Below are 25,469 nucleotides of genomic sequence, written 5' to 3'. Positions count from 1 at the left end.
AGTATCTAAAAATAAATAAAGTGGTCACTTAATTAAAAGTTTACTAATTTTATTTAAATTTAATTTTCTGGATCCGGGATCAATTTATAAGAGTTTGCATATTATGAAATTTAATATTATCTTTCTTTATCTCTTATAATATTTATCTCACAAAGTTTTTATCTTATTTTACTTTACTTCAGTTTGCTTGAATCATTTATGAATATATCTTTTCTTCTATGTTTTGAAAAATGGCTGAAATCAAGAATAACCAGAAAAAGATTAAAATTTCTCTGATCCAGGATCAATTTTAAATAGCCGGCATGCTATGTAATTTAGTATTTTCTAAGAATAAGTTATTTGACAGCTTGTATATAATGTAACTTATTTTATTTAATTCGATTCTTTTGAATGATTTATGAATATGATTTTTCGCAAAATGTTTCAAAATATGGTTAAAACAAAGGGTCTCGAAATGTTTAACATTCCACGTAGGGGATATTAATTTTCAAGAGTCGGCATGTCATGGAATTAAATATCATCTAAAACTAAGTAAAATGGATATTAGTTTAAAGTTTCACATATTTCATTTCACTTCGATTTGCTTGAATCATTTATGAACATGATTTTTCACTCAATGTTTTGAAGAATGGTTCAAATCGATGGTCTACAGAAGTTTAAAATTTCAATGAATCCCGGGATAAATTTTTAAAAGCCCGCATGTTATGAAATTTACTACTTTCCAAAAATAAATAAATGAACTGGGCAGTTATATGGTATAAAATTTTATAGCAAATACTATTTTATAAAGTAAGAAACATAACAACTTAAAAACTTATGTTGCTCATGGAAGTTTAGAAAGTTGCTTTCCTGTTAAGCATACAGTTTTTTTTCTCACTGCTTTAACTAATACAGACCTACTAAGTATTTACCCCCCCCCCCTCATTTAACTTTATTCATGCTCAATAATCCACTGCACTTTAACTCCACTTTCACTGCTGTAGTCAATGGTTTAAAGAAATTAAATGACAGAAGTAAACAACAGAAAAAGTCCTCAAAAGACTTCTCAAGACTTTGCAAGACCCTTTAACTATTTTTTCTTTGTAGGGCCCTAAAAAAATTTATTATTTAGAACCCCGTAGGACAGAATGTTTTTAAAAAAAATCGATTACATTTTTTTAAAATTTCTTTTCTACAAACAGATAACTTAAAAAAAAATTTCCAACATCATTATAATAATTTTTGATTTTATTTTCAAGTTTTAGATAACTGTTAAAATTTTATAAGGCTCGGGCTTTTGCAATTGAATTATTTTTGCACAAGAGTCCTGATTAAATAATAATGTGAAATTGTTTATTTCCTAATTTTGTGATTTTAGTAATACGGGAAGCACTGTCTAACAGAGGCGTGCCTGGGGTTTAGATCATTGCATGTGCTTATATGATTGAAATTAAGAGTAAATTTTACCAAAAATAATTTTATAAAAAATCTCTTTTATTAAATATTTTAAAAAATCTCTTTTTTTTAACATTTGCGCAAAAAAACCCATGAGTTATAGAAATGTGGGGCCCTGGGAAAATGATCCCTACTGGATACGATTATGGCTTTGGGCTTCGTTCTAAAAAGATAAACATGATATCATTTCTGTTTTAGGTATATAAGGGTGGGTGAATTAGAAAAAAAATATTTATGTTTAATCCTCTAATTCAGTAGTTTCCAAAAAGTGTTCTGCGGAACCCTAGAATATTGTAGAAGGGTCACAGGTTTTTCGAGAGATTGAACTTTTTTTTTTTGTTAACTGGATAGGACTTTTATTTCCTATAATTATAATTATATTTGAACAATAATTATTTTCTTTTTTAATATTTTGATTTTTAATAGATTATTGAAATAAAATTACGGAGGGAAAAAAATAAAATTTTTATTATTTTTTTATTTTAATAACAATACATTAAATTTATTGAGAAACGGATTTGCATTTACGAAAAATTGCGATGGTATTTCCCATGAAATATATTTCAATTCCAAGTTATCATGTCGTCTAAATTCTCTGTTCAAAATTTCTTGATTCTCAAGGTTCATAAATTGTTTTTTTTTTTTTAAATTTTTTTGAAGTTATACTTCTTATGCGACTTCCAACAAGGTTGCCTTAAGCGTTTAACGCTACATTTTTATTGGCCAGGAAATCACGTGATAGGATCCAGTTTTCCCTCATTCATTTCCATATTGTTTTGGTTCTCACTAGCATAAAAATAATAAAAGTATTGCTTTTCTATTCGCGATCGCAACGCTCGAGTACCCCCTCTAGCGGGAGCCTGTAAATATCAGACATTAATTTATCACGTTTTGATTTAGTTCCATAAAAATCATTGGCCATGACGGACGCCATTTTCTTAGCAGCAAATAAAAATCAAAATTTCCCTAAGGAAAAGCTGAAGAACTTGAAAAAAGTAACCAGAACATGCCAAACATTGAAGCAGAACACGCCAAGCATTTAAATAACAATTTCTCCATAATTTTTACCTTTCTATTACCAAGAACATAACTTACAATTTCATGATCATTTGCTGTTACAGATGTGTATATTACGGTAAAATAATTTATTTTGTCTTCAATTCATTACAAATTAAAATGAAGTCAACATTGCTTTCGTCATTCCAATAAATAAATGTGAATTCAGATTGTCAAGAACTGCAATAGTTATAGAATACTCTTTTTTGTTATAGAACAGTATATATTTCTGTATCTATATAATTCGGAAAACAACAATAAAGAATCAACCAAATTACTTGAAATGGTGTCATTTGTGCTGATGATTAATAAATTTTTTATCGTTTTCTTGGTAAGTATTTTTTAGTTTTGAAAGAATAGATAATTTCAACTAGAATTCAGCTGTTTTGTTTTTAATCTACATATTCAAATTCATATCGAAATCTTACAATTATAAAATTTTGATGTGTGGTACGTTATCTTAAAGTAATAAAGGGATAATCTATGTACATATTATTTGAAAATAAAACTTTCAAACGAAGAACATTTCATTTAGAACTCTGCGGATTTATAAAGAAGGTAGGTGTTATGATTTTTATAATAAAAAATTAGCTTGTTAAATTTTTTTTCTTATTTGATGATAGTTCTCTACAGAATGGTTTTTTACGTCTGATTAAGAACTTAAAGAATAATAAGAAAAGAAACAATATGAAAGTTTTTATTTCAATGTAAAGAATTCTTAAAATCGTTTTTTATCCTAAGAATTCTTTATTTTCCGTTTTATAGTTTATAATTTTTTGATAAAAATTGTTGTCAAAATACTTTTTTTGAAAACATAAATGGTATAACATTATGTGTTTATGTATACTTCTTGCATATTCTAATGTTTCAAGTAATATGATTCAGAAAAGTATGGAATAAAAATTCGATGCTAATATACTAACGCCACAGCAGCTACAGATTTGGCGGTTTTTAAGTGCGTCGATCTACACCTAACATTTTTGTGACAAATCATAAAATGAAACACTTTATTTAAAATCAAAGTAGTTTATCGGATTTCGGTGGACAATGGGCAAAATATTTCGCTCCTGAAAAAATAAAATTGCATCTTTTTCTATTTTTGGCAAATCCCAAAGACGCATTTTCGTAGCACTAAAAAATGGTAACAAAAATCGAAAAACAAATCATTTTGGAATTCTCCTGACTTATAAAGCAGGTAAGTGCTAATTTTTATAAAATAAAAAATTTTACTTTTAAGTAGTTCTTTTCTTATTTGATGATAGTTTTCTATAGAATGGTTTTCTGCTTCCGATTATGAATCAAAAGAGAAAAAACATGAAAGTTGTTTATTTTAATGTAAGGAATTTTTAGAATTGGTTTTTTCTTTTTTGCTTTGTATCGTAAGCATTCCTTATTTTACGTTTTTTAGTTTCTAAATAATGATTTTTATTGAACCTTGAAATTTTTTTATAAGAATTGTTGTCAAAAAACTTTTTTTACTAAATTAAATTTCATAAAATGAGGCTTATGTATATTTTTTTTTCATTTTAATTTTTGAAGTAATATGATTCTTAAAACTATGGAAAGTAAAGTTCAAATAGGCCTTTCATGTTATATCATTAAATTTAGTAAAACTATTTCTCGGGAATTAGGTTTTAACTCTTATAAGAATATACATATTTTTTTCTGTTTATGTGCAAATATTTTTCCGATGTGTTTTGGATGTTCCTTCTCTAAAAAAAGATATACCATTTTGTTTTCGTTTGCATAAGAAAGGATATTAAACATTTTTCTTTTTTAAATTTAATTAGCCAAGATAAAGAAGGAACGTTGCAATGCTACACGCTACATTAAAGACGTCTCTAGAGTAAATGAATGACTGTTCATATAGAATTCGCAGGTATTAGTCTCATACAACATCACCCCCTATAGTTCGTTGCGATCGTGAATAAATATTTTTTTAGTTTGTTTTGATATACATATAATTTAATAGGGTAGTATTTTTTATTTTCAAATTTAGTGGATAACAATAGTAAAAAATGAGTAAAAACAATACCACGGACAATGCGACGGAGCTAAGGTTATGTCAAGGTACGTCTCTTGTGAATATCAATTCATTGTTAAAGTTTTCTCTTCAGAAATTACATTATGACGCATTCACATACATTATTAATACAAATACATTTTCCAGGGCGAGACGATGAGGCAACCACAAACACTTCCACTTTTTCAAGAGGTCCACGAGGGAAAAATGCATAATATTACCGTGATTACAGAGCACGGAAGCGAGCGGAGCAAGAAAAATAGTCGTTGAATAGAACTAGTGATCCTTCTACGACTGCTGATTCTTCTACTATTAACGTCGCGGGTTGCGAAGTTTCACTTCTTCAGCGCAGAGGGACTCCACTCACTACTTTTTCATTTTTATTATTATTCGTCTTCATTTCAACGAAAACTATAACGCAGCTTCATTTTCAGCTTTTCCATATTCAAAAAACTAGTTTAAAACTAGACAAAATGGCTCTCTAGCCCCTGCGAACTCAAATTTTACAAATGTTATTATAAATGTATTTATAAAGTCGGAGCTCCGTTAAGAGAAAGGTGATTACTTACTTACGATTCCATAGCCGAGAAAAAAATGGGAACCATTGTTCAAAAACTCCCTACATTTAAAACATGTTGCGCCAAAATTGGCGATAAAGGAACAATCATAGTAAACCTTACCGAGATCACTCTCATCCTCTGAAAGATGAAATAGCCCGGATGAGAATTGAGCTTACCTCTTCCCCCTCTCAACTCACAATTTTTATTTCTCGATTCACAAAAAAAGTTGCGGTGAGAGAAAGAAGGAAAAACTTTGTCGCATCTCTTCTTTCACGAACTCTATTCTTTTCTGAGTTGTAAAGGAATATTCTTTAAAATTTTTCTCTTTTGACGGAAAAGACCGGTATGTATGATTATAGTCTTTGTTTGGAATAATTTTAAATTTTTATTTTCTTTACACTCTTGTTATTTATATACTTATTGATTAAATGAAACATCTTATTTTATTAAATAGCTTTTATTCGAAACCCGTTTTTAACTAGCGATTCTCAATTGTTTAATTTTTCGAGTTCATATCGTTGGATTTATTTTATTTTGTTAATAAAAGTAGTTCAATTTATTGTTTTGATTAAATACATTCGTTTTAAAACATTGTTGTTCGTATATTTTAAAATGTTTCATACATTATTTTTAGGAGTATATTTCGTTTTTCTTGGTTAAAAGATTTTTATTTGCGTTTTTTTTTAATTTAAAAAAAACTATTTCTTGTTTTTTCCCATGTTGCCAGATATATTCTTAGCAACGAACTTCGTTAGAGAAAGCTCTAAGTCGATGTAATTTTCATTTGAACTTATTTTTTTATTAAAATCTGTATTTTTTATTCTTCAAATGCTGTTTATTAATGGTTTGTTAGAAATTGCTCGTTTGTTAAAATTTAAATCTCATAATTTCTTTTTCATTTTGAAGTAAACATTATAGCGATTCAGAGTTTAAGATTATGTTTATCATTTTCATTAGATTATTTTTTAGATTTAGAATTTTTATTAGGAAAGTATCAGTTATATTTGCTATTTTTACATGAAAACTAATTTTCTTTATTGAATATTGAAAAGTAAATTATTCCGAGAAAAGTTCGTTAATCAAATGATTTTGGAGTTTTTTTTTTATTTAAGTATTTAATAAAAGGTTATAAAGAATTATTTCAGAGTATGATTTTGATAGTTGTATATTTTGTTTTCTGAATTATTTATTTCAGAAACTTCATAATTTTCCAATAGTTAAGATTTTTTAAGAAAGTTTTAATTTAAAGCCAACAATAAAGTAAAATTTTCCACTATGCATGAAAATGATAAAGACATTCTAAAGATCTTTTTATAGTGGAAAAATATAAGTAATAGGAATCATAATTTACGAAATTAATATTATTGTATAAAAATGGATTATTCTTTATATCAATTATATGGTAATTTTGCAGTCAGTATATGCATTTTTCCTTCATTTTTCATTTGATTAAGATAAAATCTGATAAGTGAAATTCATATTAAAAGTGTAAAGTAGGTAATTACTAAATTGTTTGTAATTTGAAGCATTTTTCAATGTTCTTAAATTTAATAAAATATTTTTAACAAAAAGAAGTGCTTATTAAAAATGTAGAATAAATTTAAGCGTTTCTTAAACTATGTCTCGTAATATTTCTTCTCGTTTTTTTTTTTGGTTAGGATAAAATTCTATAAAAAGAATTCATATTTATTCATATGATGGTGTTTAAGAACATCGATTGATAAGTTATTAAACATAATTTTTATTATCTATTCTATTAAGTTTATCTGTAAATATTTGTAAGGAAAAAGCAATATAAAATAGTACGACAATTAATAACGTCTACTTATACTTATGTTTATGAATAATACAACAACTTGCCATAAGTTTTATTTATTAATTACAAATTAGATATTTAGTTTTAAAAATTATTCCTTACAGAAATTCATTATAAAAAAATTGTTAATTTCTCTTCAGAGTTTTTTTTGTACTCATTATTATTTAGATACAGTTTTGCCATTTGTAATTCTTATTAACAATTTTCCGATTCGAAAATATTAGAAATATTATTTTATTTAAAGTAATTCAATAAGTATTTTTTTGTTTGTTTATCGTTCATTTTAATTGGAAATGCATATATTTTAAACTTTCAAAATTTAATTTTTGAATAATTTATTTTATTGTTGCAAAAATAAAGTAAAATAATTGTTTCAAAAGGATAATTCTTATTAGAGCCTCTATGGGTTCCAGACTATAGTTTTATTAAAAATTTTATTTATTAGTTGAATTTATTGGTTGTTGTACACCATATTATTGATTAAAATTCCTCTAATGCGTATTTTATTAGCCTGTTTAAACCAATTTCCTTGAACTCTTGACTGTAAAATTAATCGATTGAAATAAAATTTAAAAAAGGGAATCAATTAAGTTTCGAAAAAGATTTCAAGAGTAAATATATCTTGCAAAACGTTTTAAACTGACGATTGTTTATTCTAAAGTAATATGTTTCAAATTTCATGTCAGTGATTCAATGTTTTAAACAGATGTATTACAGACGAAATAAAACTTAAAAATAGTTCTCTGCATTATCATACTTAAGTATCTAAGTAAGTTAAAAAAAATATAAGTTTATTTAATATCACTTATGTGGTTCAAATACTTAGTGTAATCAATAAATGTAAAAAAGAATGTATCTAATTGACAAAAGCATTTAAAATAATTTAAGTAAAAAGAAATTAATTAAACTTAAAATATGCCATCAAATTAAATTGAAAAGAAAATATTAAATAATCGTTTACTAGGAATACTGATTAAAATGTAAAATAAGCTACTAAATTAAGCATAATAAACTTTAGTTACTCGGTTTCAGAAATGTACTGAAAATAGATGGTAGTAAATAATTTTTAGTCACGAATTTGCCATTAATTATGTTAATTCTTATTATTTTTAACAACTATTTCCTATAATAGTATACCATAAAATTGTATGATTTTTCTTAATGTCTATATGAAAACAGTTAACTTTGTTTAAGTTTCAATTAATTAGTCAGTAGTATTCACCATATATTTCAGTAAATATTATTGTAAGATAACATTTTTTTAGGATTCTTACATTGTTGTGAAACTTTAATAGTGGTTTAACATTTTCAATTTCCCCCTCAAATTTTTATTAATTCTCCGACTCAATTTGTTATCAAACTAAAGGGAAAACTGGGATTTTTTTGGGTTATTTTCCAGTTCAAAATAGTTTTGAAAGCTGCATGATGCTTTGCAAAGCATGAGTATTGAGGGATGAAATAAAACATTTAAATTAAGTCTAAATCAAATTAAATTTAAAAGATAATATCGAACTTAACTAAAAGAATAACTATACTTTCTTACGAAACAAAAGAAGTAAGAAAATAAGTGTAAAGAAAAAAAAAATATTATTAAAATTAAAAAACTGACAAAGCATTTTCTAAGAAATGGAGGCAATGTAACTAAGTGTAAGATTTAAGCGGAAACACTGAGTTAAAAATCGCTCTTAAAAATAAATCATTGTCTTCTCTGAAATTTAAGTAGTTCACCTAGGAATAGAATTTTAGGAACATCTCTCAGTATACAAGAATATCAGCAAGAAAACCACAAATGTGAAACATTTTTTTAACGCTGTTTTTTAGTTATTGCATACTTTATTTTTAACTTTTGCTTCTCAACTTTGTATTTTCTGAATTCATATTAATAAAAAATAATGTATTTATAGTTTTAGTACTTAATTCAGATTTTAGATTTCAAATGTATTTTAATATTTATTGATTTAATAGTATCCATATCGTTCTAAATATGTTATTTACTTTGAACATTTATTATCATGTGTATGCTTCTTCAATTACTCTAAACAAAATAATGACAATTCCAATCAACATAATAAGTTTTTTTTAAAGAAATTTTTAAAATGCTTTTAACTACTTAAAAATTTAGTGGCAAATTGACATATTTAGTTTTCTAATAATTTATTTAGTACAAATGTAGGAGAGTAAACAATAAACAATTGTACAGGAAGAGTATGGAATTGTACAGGAGATTATAGCACAAATATCTTCGTTTGGCTGTTTATTGTATACTGTTCATTTAGCACTAGATTTTTCACTGATACACCATAAAAAACTAATTAAAATTGGGCTTTTATTATTGCATATTTATGTAAGTTAATATGATTCCTGCTATATGATTCATAATATTTAATCTGGTATAAAGGTTTATTGTATCGAAGCATTTTTCGAAGAGCTGAAAATTGAGCTTCTAATATCTTATAATTTTATATGATTCCTATCGCATGAATCATTAGGAATTGCAAACTCTTTGCAACCTACACAAACCAAACGCATGTGTCATCAAACACTGTCTAGAAGGTGACACTTGATCCTTTCTGACAGATGTTTTCTGTTATTACACACCTGCCTTTGAAAAATTTCTTGAAAACAAGACTTAGCTATAAAATAGAATGCCTGTTCATTCATAAACTATATTGTTCATATGAAACATTACAATGAAATAAAAGCTACTTACTATAATGGATGTTAGTATTCCATTTTTTTACATTATTTATAAGTGTGTTTATTTTAGAGAATGTTATGTTTCGTTTTTTTTTTTCGTCTGCCTAGTTCCCCAAGTCACAATTTAGCGAAGATGCAAGAGTTATTTTTATGCTGTAGTTCTTTTACCCTCTGTATCAATAATAAGACTAGATAAATATTATACTCACGCTTTTGTGTTTGATTTTTGCAATGTGATATATTCTTAAGCTTTATCTTTTTTTCTTATAAAATATTAACCTTAAATTTCACTAATTCAATTTCTCATGTTATTAAACATCTCGAGTTTTGTTATATGATAATTTAATTTGATTTTTTTAAGAAGAGTTTATTTTGAAGAGAAATTCTTTAATGGACAAATTTATTAAATATATATTTAAAAAGTCTGTATATTTATGCAATCGCTTCCTTTTGTATTTTAATATAATTATTTTATTAAAATAAATATTTTCTTACTTATTATTTTAGGATTTAAAAGCATTTTTACATCTACGTAATCAAGTTTAAGTTAATATACAAATATAAGTTTTTCTACATTTCAATAATTAATTAATCTCCATAAAGTTTAAAAGCTTAATCTTTCTCTTCCTTTGGCATGACAGCCCTTTGTGGATCAGAGCTTTTCCCAGAACCTTATGTAATTTTCATAAACATTAAAAACATTTTTAAAATTATAAATCGCTGTCTACGCACACACTAAAATTATGACTTAGGTATTGCAATTTAAATTACTAAAATTATGTACAACACTAAAGGTATTCTTAAAATTGTAACCTTTGACAATTGAAGCACCGTTAATAAAAAATAAAGTTAGAAAAAAGGTTTTTGAAATAATTTATATTTTTTTTACGGTTTTGTTTGTTTTTCTTGTATTTTAACTTAGCAGAAATCTAAATCAATGGAATAAACGCACTCTAAATCAATATTTGAAACGCAGAAATTCTTACTCATGTATTAAATACCGTAAATCAATTATATAATTCGGTTTAGAAAAAGATTATTTCAACAAGAGAGTGAATAAATATCTCTCTCTCCAAAATCAATTTTCTTTTTGCTGTTTATTTGTATCACCCGCTATCTTATTTGAGTTAATGTTTCTATTATTAAAACTTAAAACACTTACGAACGAAAACTTATCATACTGTTGCTCGGAAGTAAAAATCTAACCTAAATCAATGTAATAAACGCACTCTAAATCAATATTTGAAACGCAGAAATTCTTACTCATGTATTAAATACCGTAAGTCAATTATATAATTCGGTTTAGAAAAAGATTATTTCAGCAAGAGAGTGAATAAATATCTCTCTCTCCAAAATCAAATTTTTTTTTGCTGTTTATTTGTATCACCCGCTATCTTATTTGAGTTAATGTTTCTATTATTAAAACTTAAAACACTTACGAACGAAAACTTATCATACTGTTGCTCGGAAGTAAAAATCTAACCTAAATCAATGTAATAAACGCACTCTAAATCAATATTTGAAACGCAGAAATTCTTACTCATGTATTAAATACCGTAAGTCAATTATATAATTCGGTTTAGAAAAAGATTATTTCAACAAGAGAGTGAATAAATATCTCTCTCTCCAAAATCAAATTTTTTTTTGCTGTTTATTTGTATCACCCGTTATCTTATTTGAGTGAATGTTTCTATTATTAAAACTTAAAACACTTACGAACGAAAACTTATCATACTGTTGCTTGGAAGTAAAAATCTAACCTAACTGAAAAGTTCATTCAATGTCAATATTTAATTAAAGCCAAGTAAACTAAGCTTTCACTTATGTAAAAAATATTTCACTCGTGAATTGATTATCGAATTAGTTTAATAGAAAGCTCATTTAAAGAAGCCATTTAGAACAAGAGTGGGCAAATTTATATTGCACCTAAACCGAAATGTTTTGTTCTGTATATTTACCACCAACTAACCCAGTATTATAATTTCATGTTTTTCCTCCTCCCATAAGCTCTTAAAAAAGTCGCGTCCTTGGCCTAGTCCTAACAATCCTACACTTTCTCTTTCAGTTGAAGAAGAAGAAGAAGTGATTGTGTACCATCTTCTTGGGATCAGCGAGATCGTAAAGGTTGTGAGAATATCTGGCCACTTGTAGGACTGGTTCGGCAAGCTATAACCAGACAGCTAAGCACAGGTCCTTGCCTATCGTTTATTGGAAAAGATTATTCTATTTTTTTGTTCTTCTTTGCCCAATCTTATACCACCCTGCAGCTGAAAGAACGGGGTGAAGATGGGCAAGTGCTATTCGTGTTTCCGCGCCCAATTTACGCCCCATGCCCAGGATGGAAAGACTCAAGGTCTACCCCTTACGCCGACAAGAAAGCCGGCTAAGCCTGAGGTGCCTGGAGAATTACCTCGCCCACCTAGCGTGGACAGTGGCAGTAAGAAAATATGTTAATACCATTTTTTAGTTTTGGGTTGTTCATAAGTATCGTTTTCATCATTGTTTAGTTAATTCTGTCCCCTCTATTCCTTCCAAATGAATCGAACAGCGACCAGAACGCCTCCTTTTTAATGATATCATTAACAATTATTTGATAATTGAGATACCCTTCACATACCTTAACAAAGAATGACATTGACTGATCAAACTATTTTCTTAATAATTTGGATAAATTTGGACCACTATCTGTGTTTATGATAACAACAGATGTTATCCTCCTTCTTTAATAATATCATTAACAATTACTTGATAATTGAGATACCCTTCACGCATTTATGTTAACAAAGGATGACATTTACAGATCAAACTATGTCCTTAATAATAGCTTTTTCAATAATTTGGAGAAATTTTGGACCACTATCCCTGTTTATGATAACAAAGGATATTATTCTTCTTCTTAATGATATCATTAACAATCATTTGATAATTGAAATAATACTCTCATATTTACCTTAACAAAGGACGACACTTACTGATTAAACCGTGCTTTGAATAATATCTTTATCAATAATTTGGGTAAATTCTGACCTCTATTTATGCTTATAATAACAAAGGATATTATACACTAATTACACTAATACTTTCTGTTTACTTATATCATTATACAAAATTTTTATAATTTTCGATCCTTTCCTTACTTAGCTATAACAGAGAATATTATTCACTCATTAAACATCTTCTGTATAATGATATCATTTTCAAAAACTGGTAATTATGGATCGCTTCACAGCTTAGCAATAATAAATGATATTATTCGCTGACTGAAATACCTTCTCCCAAATCATATCTTTATTACTATATTGCATATATTTTGGCCCCTAACTATTTGTTCGCTATCAAACGCCATTTTTTGGGAACTGAATCGTCGACCCCCTTAAATTAACAACTGTTTTGGTAATTCTATCCTCACTTTGGTATTATGTGATATCATTTACTAAATCTTCTCTTTCTAATGACATCGTCTCTACTCTCCTTTTGTTGGTAATTTTGTCTATCTCGAAAGTGGCAAAAGGGGGCTTTTCTATGGAAACAAATAGTACGAATCTCTGAAAAATTTTCACTTATAGAGCTTCCCTGGACAGACGTGCGTTAAAATTTTTTTAACACATTGAAATTTTCCTTATTTTGTTGTTAAATCTAGAATGATTATTTTTTCACATCATTTACTTCGAAAAGTAATGTGTATGTTCCACAAATTAAAACTTGTTTGTATAGTAAAAATAACAAAAATTAGTGAGTAATTGAAAAAAATAACGATGATATCCTTATCAAATGCCAAACTCACTTCCTTCCAATGAAAGGATTACGATACCTATGAGCAACCGTCTTAAAGTATTGTTTTTTTTAAAAAAAAAAAAATTCAGTATTTTAACGTTATTAGTAAAAATACTGCCTAAGAGTTGAGAAAATGTATTAAAATATTGAGTAACATGTAAGTATTCAAAGTTAAACCAACAACTTAACTAAAATAGTGAGTTTTTAGCGTTTTTATTTATTTGCATATTAATATAATAATAATAATAATACTATATATATATTATAATGAGTGAATAAACGAATCAATCATAATATATAATGAATGAATCATAACTACACATTGTTTTTTGCTGAAAAATATGAAACACTATTTGCTCAAGATATGAACGGGAGTAACATAGATTCAAAATTCTCTGAAAAATACTCCATGAAGTCCTTTTTGTATCTTGTACTGTCATTTATTTATCTCTTTTTAGAAAAAGCAAAACAAATATAGTTTAGGTAATAACTATAGCAATTACTTTTTCCAATATTTTATCAAGAAATCAATTACGTATTGATGAATTATTTTTGTGTACAAAAACAATAAGAAAAGGCTTGTTAAAATTATATTTCTTTTTGCCTAGTTTTTCTCCCTTTAGATCTTATCATTTAATAAAATGGTTTATTTTCTTTTAAATTGCTTGAAAAAAGAAAGAAAGAAAGAGAAGACAAAATAACTTTGAACCATTGCTGAAAGGGTAAAATTCCTTTCGAAAAGTTTCCCACAATGGCGCCAACTATCCAAAATTATTTTGTATCATCATTAATCTTTAAAGTGACCCAAATAATTTGACATTGAAGGAAAGGTAACTTCGTGTAGATTGGTAACACGACTGACGATAATATCTCATACATTCTTCTGTCTAATATCCTGTGATTTCATGATAATTTTACAAAACGTAAGAATGCAATCAAAGTGATTTCAGATACTTTATAAAAAGTTTAAAATTGAGCAAGCTTGTTTTATTTCTTTTAATTTTTTCATTGGTTTAATTAGAATAAAGCAAGTAATCCAACTTACTGCAATAGACTATCTTAAAACTGATTAAGTTTGGCAATAACTGGGTGCTTGCAACCCGAGAAGAAAAATACTTAATTAGGCACAACCATGTAATTTAAATCAGATTTGATAAGAAACCTGTAAGCGATTTCACGCTAGCGTATCAAACCTGATTAGCTTCTGAATTGACAAATGCCACGATTTATTCGTCATGACGTCGATTGCATTTATCCAATTGTTGCATTATATGTACCGTATTTACCACCCTAAATATATATTTTTGAAATCCTTATAAAAACAAATTCCAAAAGTTTACTGATGAAGGGTTACGCATCATCATGATTAAAACCGCTTAGGAATCCATGCCCGTAACGACGTTGTGCGCAACAAGGGACGTTTCCCTATTTCTACCTGTTCAGAAGCATGTGAAGAAACAGTTTATAGTAGTGAAAGAGCCCCTAAAGGAGTATGACGACATTTCCGGGCATGGATTCCTATACAATTTTAATTCCGATGATGTGTAACTCCTCATGTATAGACTTTTGGAATTTATTTTTAATAAGGATTTTAAAAACATTTATTTAGGGTGGACAATATGGAACATACAGTACATATAATCAAACAATTGGTTCCCAAGCAATTTTAATCCTAATAATGTGTCTTAAGTCTTCTAGAAATTTGCCGCAACATTTAAGCGATTCCTGTTATTCATAACGATTTGAAACTTTTATATTTTGACAAGAATAGACTAAAAATGGCATTAAAAAACTATAGTTTGGAAAATTAAGCCACTCTTGTACAAGATGAGGTTTTGACAAGAATAGACTAAAAATGGCATTAAAAAACTATAGTTTCGAGAGAGGAATCACTTTTATACTAGATAAGGTTTTTCTATGTATAGATAAAAACTAACTAAACTTTATAAGGTTAGAATCATTATCATCATACGTAATGTTTTAGAATGTAAAAAAGGTAAACGACCTTTCAACATAATAATTTTTTTTTTCGTAACGTAAAATAACGAGTATCGCTTCAAGTTTGTCTGCTGGTTCTAACTAGTTAATTGAGTATATAAGTCCGGGAAGAGTCTTATTACCAAAACAAATATGCGAGCGAGAAGCAAAACCTATCGTGTATCATAATCATTATTCATGCCTCCTACCCATGTAAACTGCATCTAATCTGAATAAAATACTCATTTCAGCCCCCGTTTATTTGAATAGTTAACATAACGAGACTATATATATATATATAAACAAGAATCTGATTGGGAATATGAAGGATGTTATAAACTACGACACATTTAATTATTTTCAAAACCTGAAAACTGTTTTAGGGAAAACGTTATTTTTTTATTTTTTATGCATCAGTATTTTTCTATTCGCGATCGCAACGCTCGAGTACGCCGTCTAGCGGGAGCCTGTAAATATCGGACATTAATTTATCACGTTTTCATTTAGTTCCATCAAAGTCATTGACTGAATCAGACGCCATTTTTTAGCAGCAAATAAGAAACAAAATTTCCCTAAAGAAAAGGCCGAAGAACTTGAAAAAAATCTCCAGAATATTAGTAAATCTTTCAGGAACAGAACACGCCAAACATTTGAAGAAAAATTCCTCAATAATTTTTAATTTCTATTATCAACAAACTTGCAACTGATGACTTCCGATTTCGGATACTGTTACAGATGTGTGTATTAAGGTAAAATGCATTTCTTCTGTCTTCAATTCATTGCGAATTAAAGTGAAGTCAACATTGCTTTCGTCATTCCAGTGAATAAATATGAATTCAGAACATACAGAATTGTAATAGTTATAGCATATTCTTCTTCGTTATAGAATAGTATATATTTCTGTATCCATATAATTCGGAGAACAACAATAAAAAATTATCCAATTACTTGAAATAGTGCCATTTGTGCTGATTCTTAATTAATTTAAATCGTTTTCTTGGTAAGTTTTTTTTAATTTTGAAAGAATAAGTTCAACTAGAATTCAGCTATTCTGTTTTTAGCTACATATTCAAATTCATATCAATTATAAAATTTTGCTGTGTAGTATGTTATCTAAAAGTAATGAAGGTATAAACTATGTATCTATTATTTGAGAATAAAGTTTTCAAACAAGGAACTTATCATTTTGGAATTCTCCGGGAATCATAAATCAGGTAAGTGCAATGATTTTTACAATAAAAAATTTGCTTGTAAATATTTTTTTTTCATTTGATGATGGTTCTCTACAGAATGGTTTTTTACGTCTGATTAAGAACTATAAGAATAATAAAAAAATAAACAATATGAAAGTTTTTATTTCAATGTTAAGAATTCTTAAAATCGTTTTTTTTATCCTAAGAATTCTTTATTTTCCGTTTTTTAGTTTATAATTTTTTGATAAAAATTGTTCTCAAAATACTTTTGAAAAATTAAATGTATACTTCTTGTATATTCCAATGTTTGAAATAATATGATTCAGAAAAGTATGGAATAAAAATTCGATACTTACGTATTAACGCCACCGCCGCTACAGATTTGTCGGTTTTTAAGTGCCGCCAATCTACACTTAAAATTTTTGCGACAACTCATAAAATAAAACACTTTATTTAAAATCAAAATAGTTAATCGGATTTCGGTGGAAAATGAGCCGATATAGAGTTTAGCATAGATTCAAAACAATCATATCGCCATATGAACTCTGATGAATAAGATTCCAAATGAAATAACATTTCCAAAACGTACGTTTACCAAGATAAAGTTTATGTTGTGGGAATTGGTAAATTTTCGTTTTTTCGGTAAAATATTTCCCTCCTGAAAAAATAAAATTGCATCTTGTTTTGTTTTTGGCAAATCCCAAAGACGAATATTCGTAGCACAAAAAATGGCGACAAAAAAGAATTGTTTTTTTTTTTTTTGTTTTTGTTTCGTCAGCATTCTTTATTTTACGTTTCTTAGTTTCTAAATAATGATTTTTATTGAAACTTGAAATTTTTTGATAAAAATTGTTGTCAAAAAACGTTGTTTACAAAATTAAATTTCATAAAATTATGAGGCTTATACAAAATTATGAGGCTTATGTATACTTTTTGTTCATTTTAATTTTTGAACTAATATGATTCTTAAAACTATAGAATGTAAAGTTTAAATGGGCCTTTCATGTTATATCATTAAATTTAGTAATACTATTTCTCGGGCATTAGGTTTTAACTATTATAAGAATATACATATTTTTTTCTGTTAATGTACAAATATTTTTCCGATGTGTTTTGGATGTTCCTTCTCTAATAAAAAGAGATACCATTTTGTTTTCGGTTGTATAAGAAAGGATATCAAACATTTTTCTTTTTTAAATTTAATAAGCCACATTAAAGACGGAACGTTGCAATGCTACACGCTACATTAACGACGTCTCCAGAGTAACTGAATGACGGTTCATATAGAAATCGCAGGTATGCGTCTCATACAACAACGCCCCCTATAGTTCGTTGCGATCGCGAATTGTCGAACCAGATGGATCATAGGTAATAATGCTTAGGTATTTAAATTTAAGTTGAATTAAAAAAAGACAAAAATAGACCTATAGAACATTTTTCTGATTTTTGAGTTTTTTTCATTTAAATAATTAATGGTATTATTTTTATAAGCATGAGTTAATTAAAAAATAGTCATACACAGAGAGAACTATTAGAGTATAATAAAATTTATCGCGTTCCTGACTCTAGGGGAACACCAAAAAGCTTGGTATTTATTACCGAAGTGCTTTGGTAATGATTTTGGTAAAACTAACAATAAAATATGGCTTTATAATGTGTTAAATTTAGTAAATAAGGAAACTTTTTAAAATTTCAGCAGGATTCTTTAGTGCATGTCATAAAAACCATTTATTCGGTTAAAGTTGCTTTTCATTTCGTATTTGTAACTAAATATGTGGTAGTAAGAACTATAATTTCGAAAACCAGAATTTCCGTTATACCTAACGGAAAAACTATCAATTTAATGATGTTTCTACCAGAAATGTCCTTATCACACAGTACGGTAATTTTGCCAGAGTTTTTCTTTCTTCGTGTATTATATTTCAATACCAATTCTTTATTTTCCTTTATTCTATTGTTTTTCTTTCTCCTTGTATTATATTTCAATACCAATTCTTTATTCTCCTTTATTCTATTGTTTTTCTTTCTCCGTGTACTATATTTCAATACCAATTCTTTATTCTCCTTTATTCTATTGTTTTTATTTCTCCGTGTACTATATTTCAATACCAGTTCTTTATTTTCCTTTATTCTATAGTTTTTATTTCTCCGTGTACTATATTTCCATACCAATTCTTTATTCTTCTTTATTCTATTGTCTTTATTTCTCCGTGTACTATATTTCAATACCAATTCTTTATTCTCCTTTATTCTATTACTTTTATTTCTCCGTGTACTATATTTCAATACCAATTCTTTATTCTCCTTTATTCTATTGTTTTTATTTCTCCTTGTACTATATTTCAATACCAATTCTTCATTATCCTTTATTCTATTGCTTTTATTTCTCCGTGTACTATATTTCAATACCAATTCCTTATTCTCCTTTATTCTACTGTTTTTATTTCTCCATGTACTGCATTTCAATACCTATTCTTTATTCTCCTTTATTCTATTGTTTTTATTTCTCCGTGTACTATATTTCAATACCAATTCTTTATTCTCCTTTATTCTATTGTTTTTATTTCTCCGTGTACTATATTTCAATACCAGTTCTACGAATAAGTTTGAAATCATAGTTTTCATATATGGTATTTATACTTTTAACACATTGTATATATTTCTTTGATACATTATAATACTTTTTAAAAAGCTTTGATACAAATATTTCTTTTACAAATAAAAGCGATTTTTAAATAATCTAAATTCAAAATCTGTTGTTCTAAGTTTTATACGCCTTTGGGCAAACCAATTATGGAATCTCGTAAGACCGAAGCATATTTTTTTACTTAAAAAAAGCGATCCCACGCGCAGAAGACGTAAAAATTCCATCCGCATATTTTTACTCGCCACATGGCTTTTAGACGTAGTTAGGAATTCATATAACAACGCTTTTGGTATATGCTCAGTTTTAAAAAACTGTTTTTCTTTCGTATCTGGCAAGCATCACTTATTCTTGCGTTTCTGTTTACTCTTCTTTGACAAAATTTTTATTGTCTCGAAGATAGGTTTATTTAAATGATGCGATTAAAATAAATCATTCTATATTCCGTGGTGACAAGTAAATGATAATTTTTATTTTATACAAGCACGCTTTTATTTAAAAGCCAAATTTTGATGTGTGCACGAAATGCTGAGAAATCTTTTTCTGATAATGTTTTAACAAAATAACTGTTCTTTTTGTAACTTGCTTTCATAAAATTGAGTATTTACATTAATATTTTCAACATTTAATCCAAGATAAAGAATGTATTAAATCCTTCTTCCAAGTGTATTAAAAATCCCAGTTTCAAGAGATATTCTAAGGTTTTTCACGAATATTTTTTATTTTTAAATTTTTTTTGGTTGCTAATAAATCAATTTACTTGATTGAAAAATTTTAGAGCTGTAGCTATAATATTAAGCTATTTGCATAAAGAGTTTTTTAAATATTTATTTAATTTAAATTCGTCAAAGTTGAATTAAAAAAAAAGAATTTTTTGACTCTCATTTTTAAAATTTTTCTTATTGAATATTTTACTTGTCCAAAAAATACTTTATTACAGACGTTGAAAATGGCTTTCATGTAGCTTCTTATTCTATAATAATTATAATAATATAATGATACATAATGATACATAATATAATGATATTCTGGCAGATTATGACATATAACTGCTTATAACTATTATAGATTATTTTATATTATTATATATTATTTTATAAATAATTTGAAACATAAGACTCAATTCAAATCGAAAAGAACATTTAATAAGAAAATGTTGAATATATAGAAAAGTAAATTTTTTTAGATAATTGAGAGGAAAAAAACAGTAATAAGTTTTTAGAACGATAAAAATGCTACAAAAAGTCGAGTTTAAACATATTTAGGGTTACGAAATTATTTTCTATGTTTATATTATTCAAGAAAGAAAAATACGATCTTTCAATTTTTAAATATTATGAATATTACATTTTGAAAAACATCTTTTATTTGGCACAAAAATAATGACATTTAATAATTAAAAATCACATTCAGATGAGTATTAATGATGATATGTAAATAAATAAGTTTTAAAGTTTTTCAAATTTTGATGTTGCGTTGAGTCTAAGTATATTTATCCAATCTATTCAATTTGTGGCTTTTGTCTTATACTGATATTAAGTTTTCAAAAAGTTTTTTAACTAAAGCTTTTAAGGTTACTATGGTTTTTGTAGGTTTCAGTTATAAATTTGACTATTTCGACTCAAATTTCTTATCAACATTCATTTATTCATGTCTTTAAATGTGGTAATTCATTTGTATTGATGAAATAAAACTACACTAGGAAATTACTAATTTATGAAAGTAAACTATGATAAATATACATTTAGTAAGAATTTCAAAATTTTCTCGAAGTTGCCATTAATCCGAAAAGGAATTCCATTCATATTTATCACATCATATTACGTCTCATTGTTCGCACTTGGGGCCTCTTTTTTCATTTCATAATTTATATCTTACTCTCATCGCACATTCCATGACATTCCCACGCGCGAGTGTGTACCCATTTCCCTCAACAGCACTCAAATGATTCATTCATAAAATTATCACTATTTTCATTTTTCGGTTTCCCATTTTTCTCGCTACCAAACCTCGATTATGCCGCACGTTGAAAGCATTTAACACTCTCTGTTGGCAGAGTGCCGCAGTTAAAGAAAAAAAAAACAACCGACAAATAATGCCACCAGATACGTAATCAGACACGCGTAAGAATCGTTTGCGAGTAGAACGACTTGAAGTGAAGTGATCACATTCGTCTTCTAAAGCGATAACAATACTCATCTTGAGTGTTGTGTTTGTGTCACTGAGAAAAAGATGAAAGGGTTCTTTGACAATTGTTTCAAATAATGCATTTGGAACATTTTTTTCAGCTAATCCATTGTAGATCTAATGATAAATAATGCTTCATTAAGACAAAACTGCGTTCAGTTTGTAATTTGTTATCCGAAATGTTTAAACAATTTTCTCAAAAAACCGCTTTTACATAGATATATCAATTATATTTGTTTTTATAGATTCAAATAAAGCATTTGAATCATTTTTTCAGCTAAGCCATTGTAGATCTAATGATAAGTAATGATTCATTGAGACAAAAGTGCATTCAATTTGTAATTTGAAATGTTTAAACAAATTTTCTCAGAAACGATTTTTGTACAGATATTTCAATTATATTTGAATTTATGCAAAAGCAATCTCAGCCTAAAAATAATATGATTCTGTTACGCGATGAGTTTTTTTAAAATTTTGAAATATTCTAAAATAAATTATTTTGATTAAAAGAATAGGTTCTCTCCTCCCAAAATTACGCCAGGTGTAGGGGCAATTATTGCCAAATAAATTTGGCACTATCTGACAATTTAGTCGCTAAGCTCATAAAATGAGGGGAAATAAACAAAAGCATGAATTAGTGTTTAGAATTTACAAGTATGGTTAAATAATATTTATTAATTTTATTATTTTTAGACGAAAGAAAATTACGTTTATAAATTTTTTTTTGTTTACTTTTTGGTAAGATACCCACGTGCTGTAAATTCTGCTGTTTGCCGAGGAACAGATCCTTTCTTACAATATTTATAGATTGTCTTTTACAATTGTTTAATTATTATTTTATTTATTGTTAGGATTACTAAGAAAGTTACAGACCTACCGATTTTAGAATTTTTTATTCCTTTGTCTTAAAAAAAATGAAATATTTACCACCTCTGGTGCCCGCTTTATTACTATTTCATTAAACTTGAAAAAAAAATAGCTCAACCCAACCACCTAGGGAGAGTTTAACTAAATATGTAGGAAATGCCTTCTTAATTAATATTTTAAAAGGAGCAATTTAGAACCAAATAATTTAATTTCTAGCAGCCGTATAATATTATTATTAGTAAGCAAATTATAAAGGTGTGTTTTTACTAAGTCAGCATTTGACTTAGGTAGAAATATATAATTGAAGAATGTGAAATATTAAATGAGGTCATTTCTTAGTTTTCAATTAGTCTAAAAAAATCTAGGGAGTTTTTTTTTTGAGATATGAATTTAAATTCCTTTTTTGGAACCAGTTAACAGCTTATAATTAACAGCCTACAAACAGCCTATATTAACAGAGTATTAACTGCCTATAATGATCCGTCTGTCGTGATTCGCTAATAAGTACGACTTATAAATTAACTTATAACTTATCTAAACTTATTCTAAATTTAAAACAAGATAAATGGCGCAGATGATAAATTGTATTTTAAATAAGGCCATTTTTTTAAAATTTTATATTAGCCTGAAAAAATCTAGGGATTTTTTTCTTAAGACATGGATTTAAATTCATTTTTTTGAATCAGTTAATTATGTAAACAGCCTATAATGATTCTACTGTCGCCTTTCGTAAGTAAGTACGACTTATAATTTGATTTATTCTTATAATCTTATTTAAATAATTCTATCTTATCTTATTTTAAATGCCACAAAAATTGTAAAATATTTCCTTCATCGAAATATAATATTTTTTCTCGGTAAATTAATGTGTATTTGTTAACTATATTAACCTTGATTGTTCACATTCCGTCCTTGATCGTGATATTTAAATTAGATCCATTCATTGTTTATCAGAAGTCACGCTTACGTATGACGTAATCTACATTTAAATCACTGAATCTCTTTTTTTAAAGCCACTCCCTTTACTTAATAAATTGGCAGCTTGATTTGTTAGAATCGTTATTATAATTCGTCTTCGTTTATTATTGATCTACAAAATATTTACTGTCATGGAAAAGATGATGAATGTTGTTAGAGAAATGGAATTAAAAAATAAATTTGTTAGTACTTAAATCATTCCTTGATTTTGATTTGTTTTTTGAAAAACTTTTGATTGTTTCTTTTACTTTTACCCATGATTGTTTAACGATCCTTTTAAGGAGCAGTTTTAAAAATGCATAATGAATTTATGGGAATTATTTTATATCTATATTACTTACATGATTTTAAGTGTTTTCTTAATTTAAATTTTAAAATAAAGTCTACGTTATGATCAGTTGATAATCCTGCCTTTTTTACTTCTAAGTCATACCTAAAAATACTTGTTTTCTTTTTGTCTTTGCGAAATCAAAAGTATAAGGGTAAGTTTGTCTTAGCTTTCAACTAACTACCATATCATCAGATATTTTAAATATTGATAGTTTTTCGTTTTGGTTTTTTCCTTCAATATTCAATTCGATCATTTCAAATAAAATAAAAGCTTTTGTTCATTATTTAACAATTGTTTACCTCATTTCCTAACAATATATATATTTAATATTTTGTACAATTAATATTTTCAATATCATTACATTTAATATCAGTTCATAAACTATTATCCAATGATTTGGATTTCATCATCTTTTTGATTCAAAAGAATTGCAAACGACTTCGTAAATATTATTTACTTCAGTTTTAAAAAAGTGAATCATAAAAAAATATTTAAAACTGGGTATCATTTCATTTTATTTCAAGTTTACTTAGCTATTTTCTAAATCATCTTTTTCAACTTCTGTGCTCAGCACAAATCGTATAGGGCCTATCTACCTTAATAACTTTGGCTTATGTTATCCAACTTTTGGTCTAACAGCCTGTTTTGTCATCATTAAATTATGTTCAGAAATAACTCAAAGCTAACTCTCCTTAGTTTATTATCAAGAAATATTATCCATAATTTATTTTTAAGAAATATTTTTTTGTACAAAAAACTTTTTTTCTAAAATCAAATTTCTTCATTCGAATCTATTTTTTCATTTTTTCTAAATAAAATTTTTTGGGAAAATACTTGAAAGTAAATATGGGAAATATTTAAGATTTTAAAAGTAATTAAATATTTATTAAATCATAATGATAAGCATAACTTATGCATATTTAAATGTAAACATTTTTATAATTACCTTATAAATTGTTAACTCATTTGAAAAAAAATGAGGAAAATTGACTCACTTTAAATATTTTCATAATGATTTCAGCAACATTTCATTTCAAGTTTATATAACTTACACACAAAAAACATAATATATTTATTATTAATTTAGGACCACCAATAACTTACTGAATTCATTACATTAGTAATATTTATGAAAACTATTTAGTAATATGTTGTTTCATTATTCGATAATATTCTCCTGAAACTACACAATGAAATTAATGACAAAAATATGGTGCCCGTTGCATTGACGCGCTGATGCGCGAATAAATATTTTAAACATATGGAACTACTGTAAAATTATTTGGGGGAAAGTCAGGTCTTGGCAAATTATTTGCTTAAATGATAGGGGAGAGTGGGGTCAATTGTAACAGGATTCGATTGTAACAGAGCAAAAATTTCGAGTATCGGGTTCTAAATTTGGTTCCTAGGTGGCGCACAAGGCGTATTTAGTAAATCTACATGTACACCCCTGCTGGCAACCATTTTTCTGTACTTTTGAAAGAGTTACATCACAAAAGATATTTTCACGCTACGTAAGTACTTTTTTTGGTATTAGAATACTATATTGCAACAAAGAAATTTTGTTTAAACACATAAAAATTATTAACCGAATATGTAAGTGGACACCTTAATTAACATTTAAAAAAAGATTAGTTTTGTTAATTAACTAGCATTTTTTTAAACAAATGAAGCTGAAATGGCGTCTTGGGGACGATTGTAACGATAAGTAAAGGGACGATTGTAACAGCTGAAAATAAATAATCTTATGTTTACAAACCATTACTTAACTCTTTAAGAACCACCAATAGTTTCCTGTATCATTTATATTATGTTGCATGTGCATTATTTTATTTGTCACCTTTCACAGCATAAATTAAAATTTTTAACCCCTTAAAGTTAAAAGTTTAACCCTTTAGGTCTCTGCTCATTATTATTTTTACTCCTAAAATA

General features: G+C 27.0%; 1 protein-coding gene across 3 annotated transcripts in view; it reads left to right on the top strand.

Moving 5' to 3' along the window:
- Tg (Transglutaminase) overlaps positions 1-25,469 on the top strand; it is a 90,641-nt gene that overhangs the window by 32,750 nt on the left and 32,422 nt on the right. For 2 of the 3 annotated variants that reach the window (XM_087161419.1, XM_087161418.1), the window contains one exon: positions 11,652-12,023. In XM_087161419.1, coding sequence (XP_087017545.1) covers positions 11,873-12,023 — 151 coding nt within the window. In that variant the 5' untranslated portion in view covers positions 11,652-11,872. Of the gene's footprint in view, positions 1-5,209; positions 5,417-11,651; positions 12,024-25,469 lie in introns of those variants that run through there. The other variant, XM_043053214.3, reaches the window with a different exon arrangement.

This window comes from Parasteatoda tepidariorum, chromosome 4 (genome assembly GCF_982258835.1).
Source record: "Parasteatoda tepidariorum strain Cologne lab strain chromosome 4, Ptep-v5.0, whole genome shotgun sequence".
In the NCBI taxonomy this organism is placed as follows: Eukaryota; Metazoa; Arthropoda; class Arachnida; order Araneae; family Theridiidae; genus Parasteatoda; species Parasteatoda tepidariorum.
Note: the sequence above shows the minus strand (reverse complement) of the source record. Positions and strands in the feature narration are given on the sequence as shown.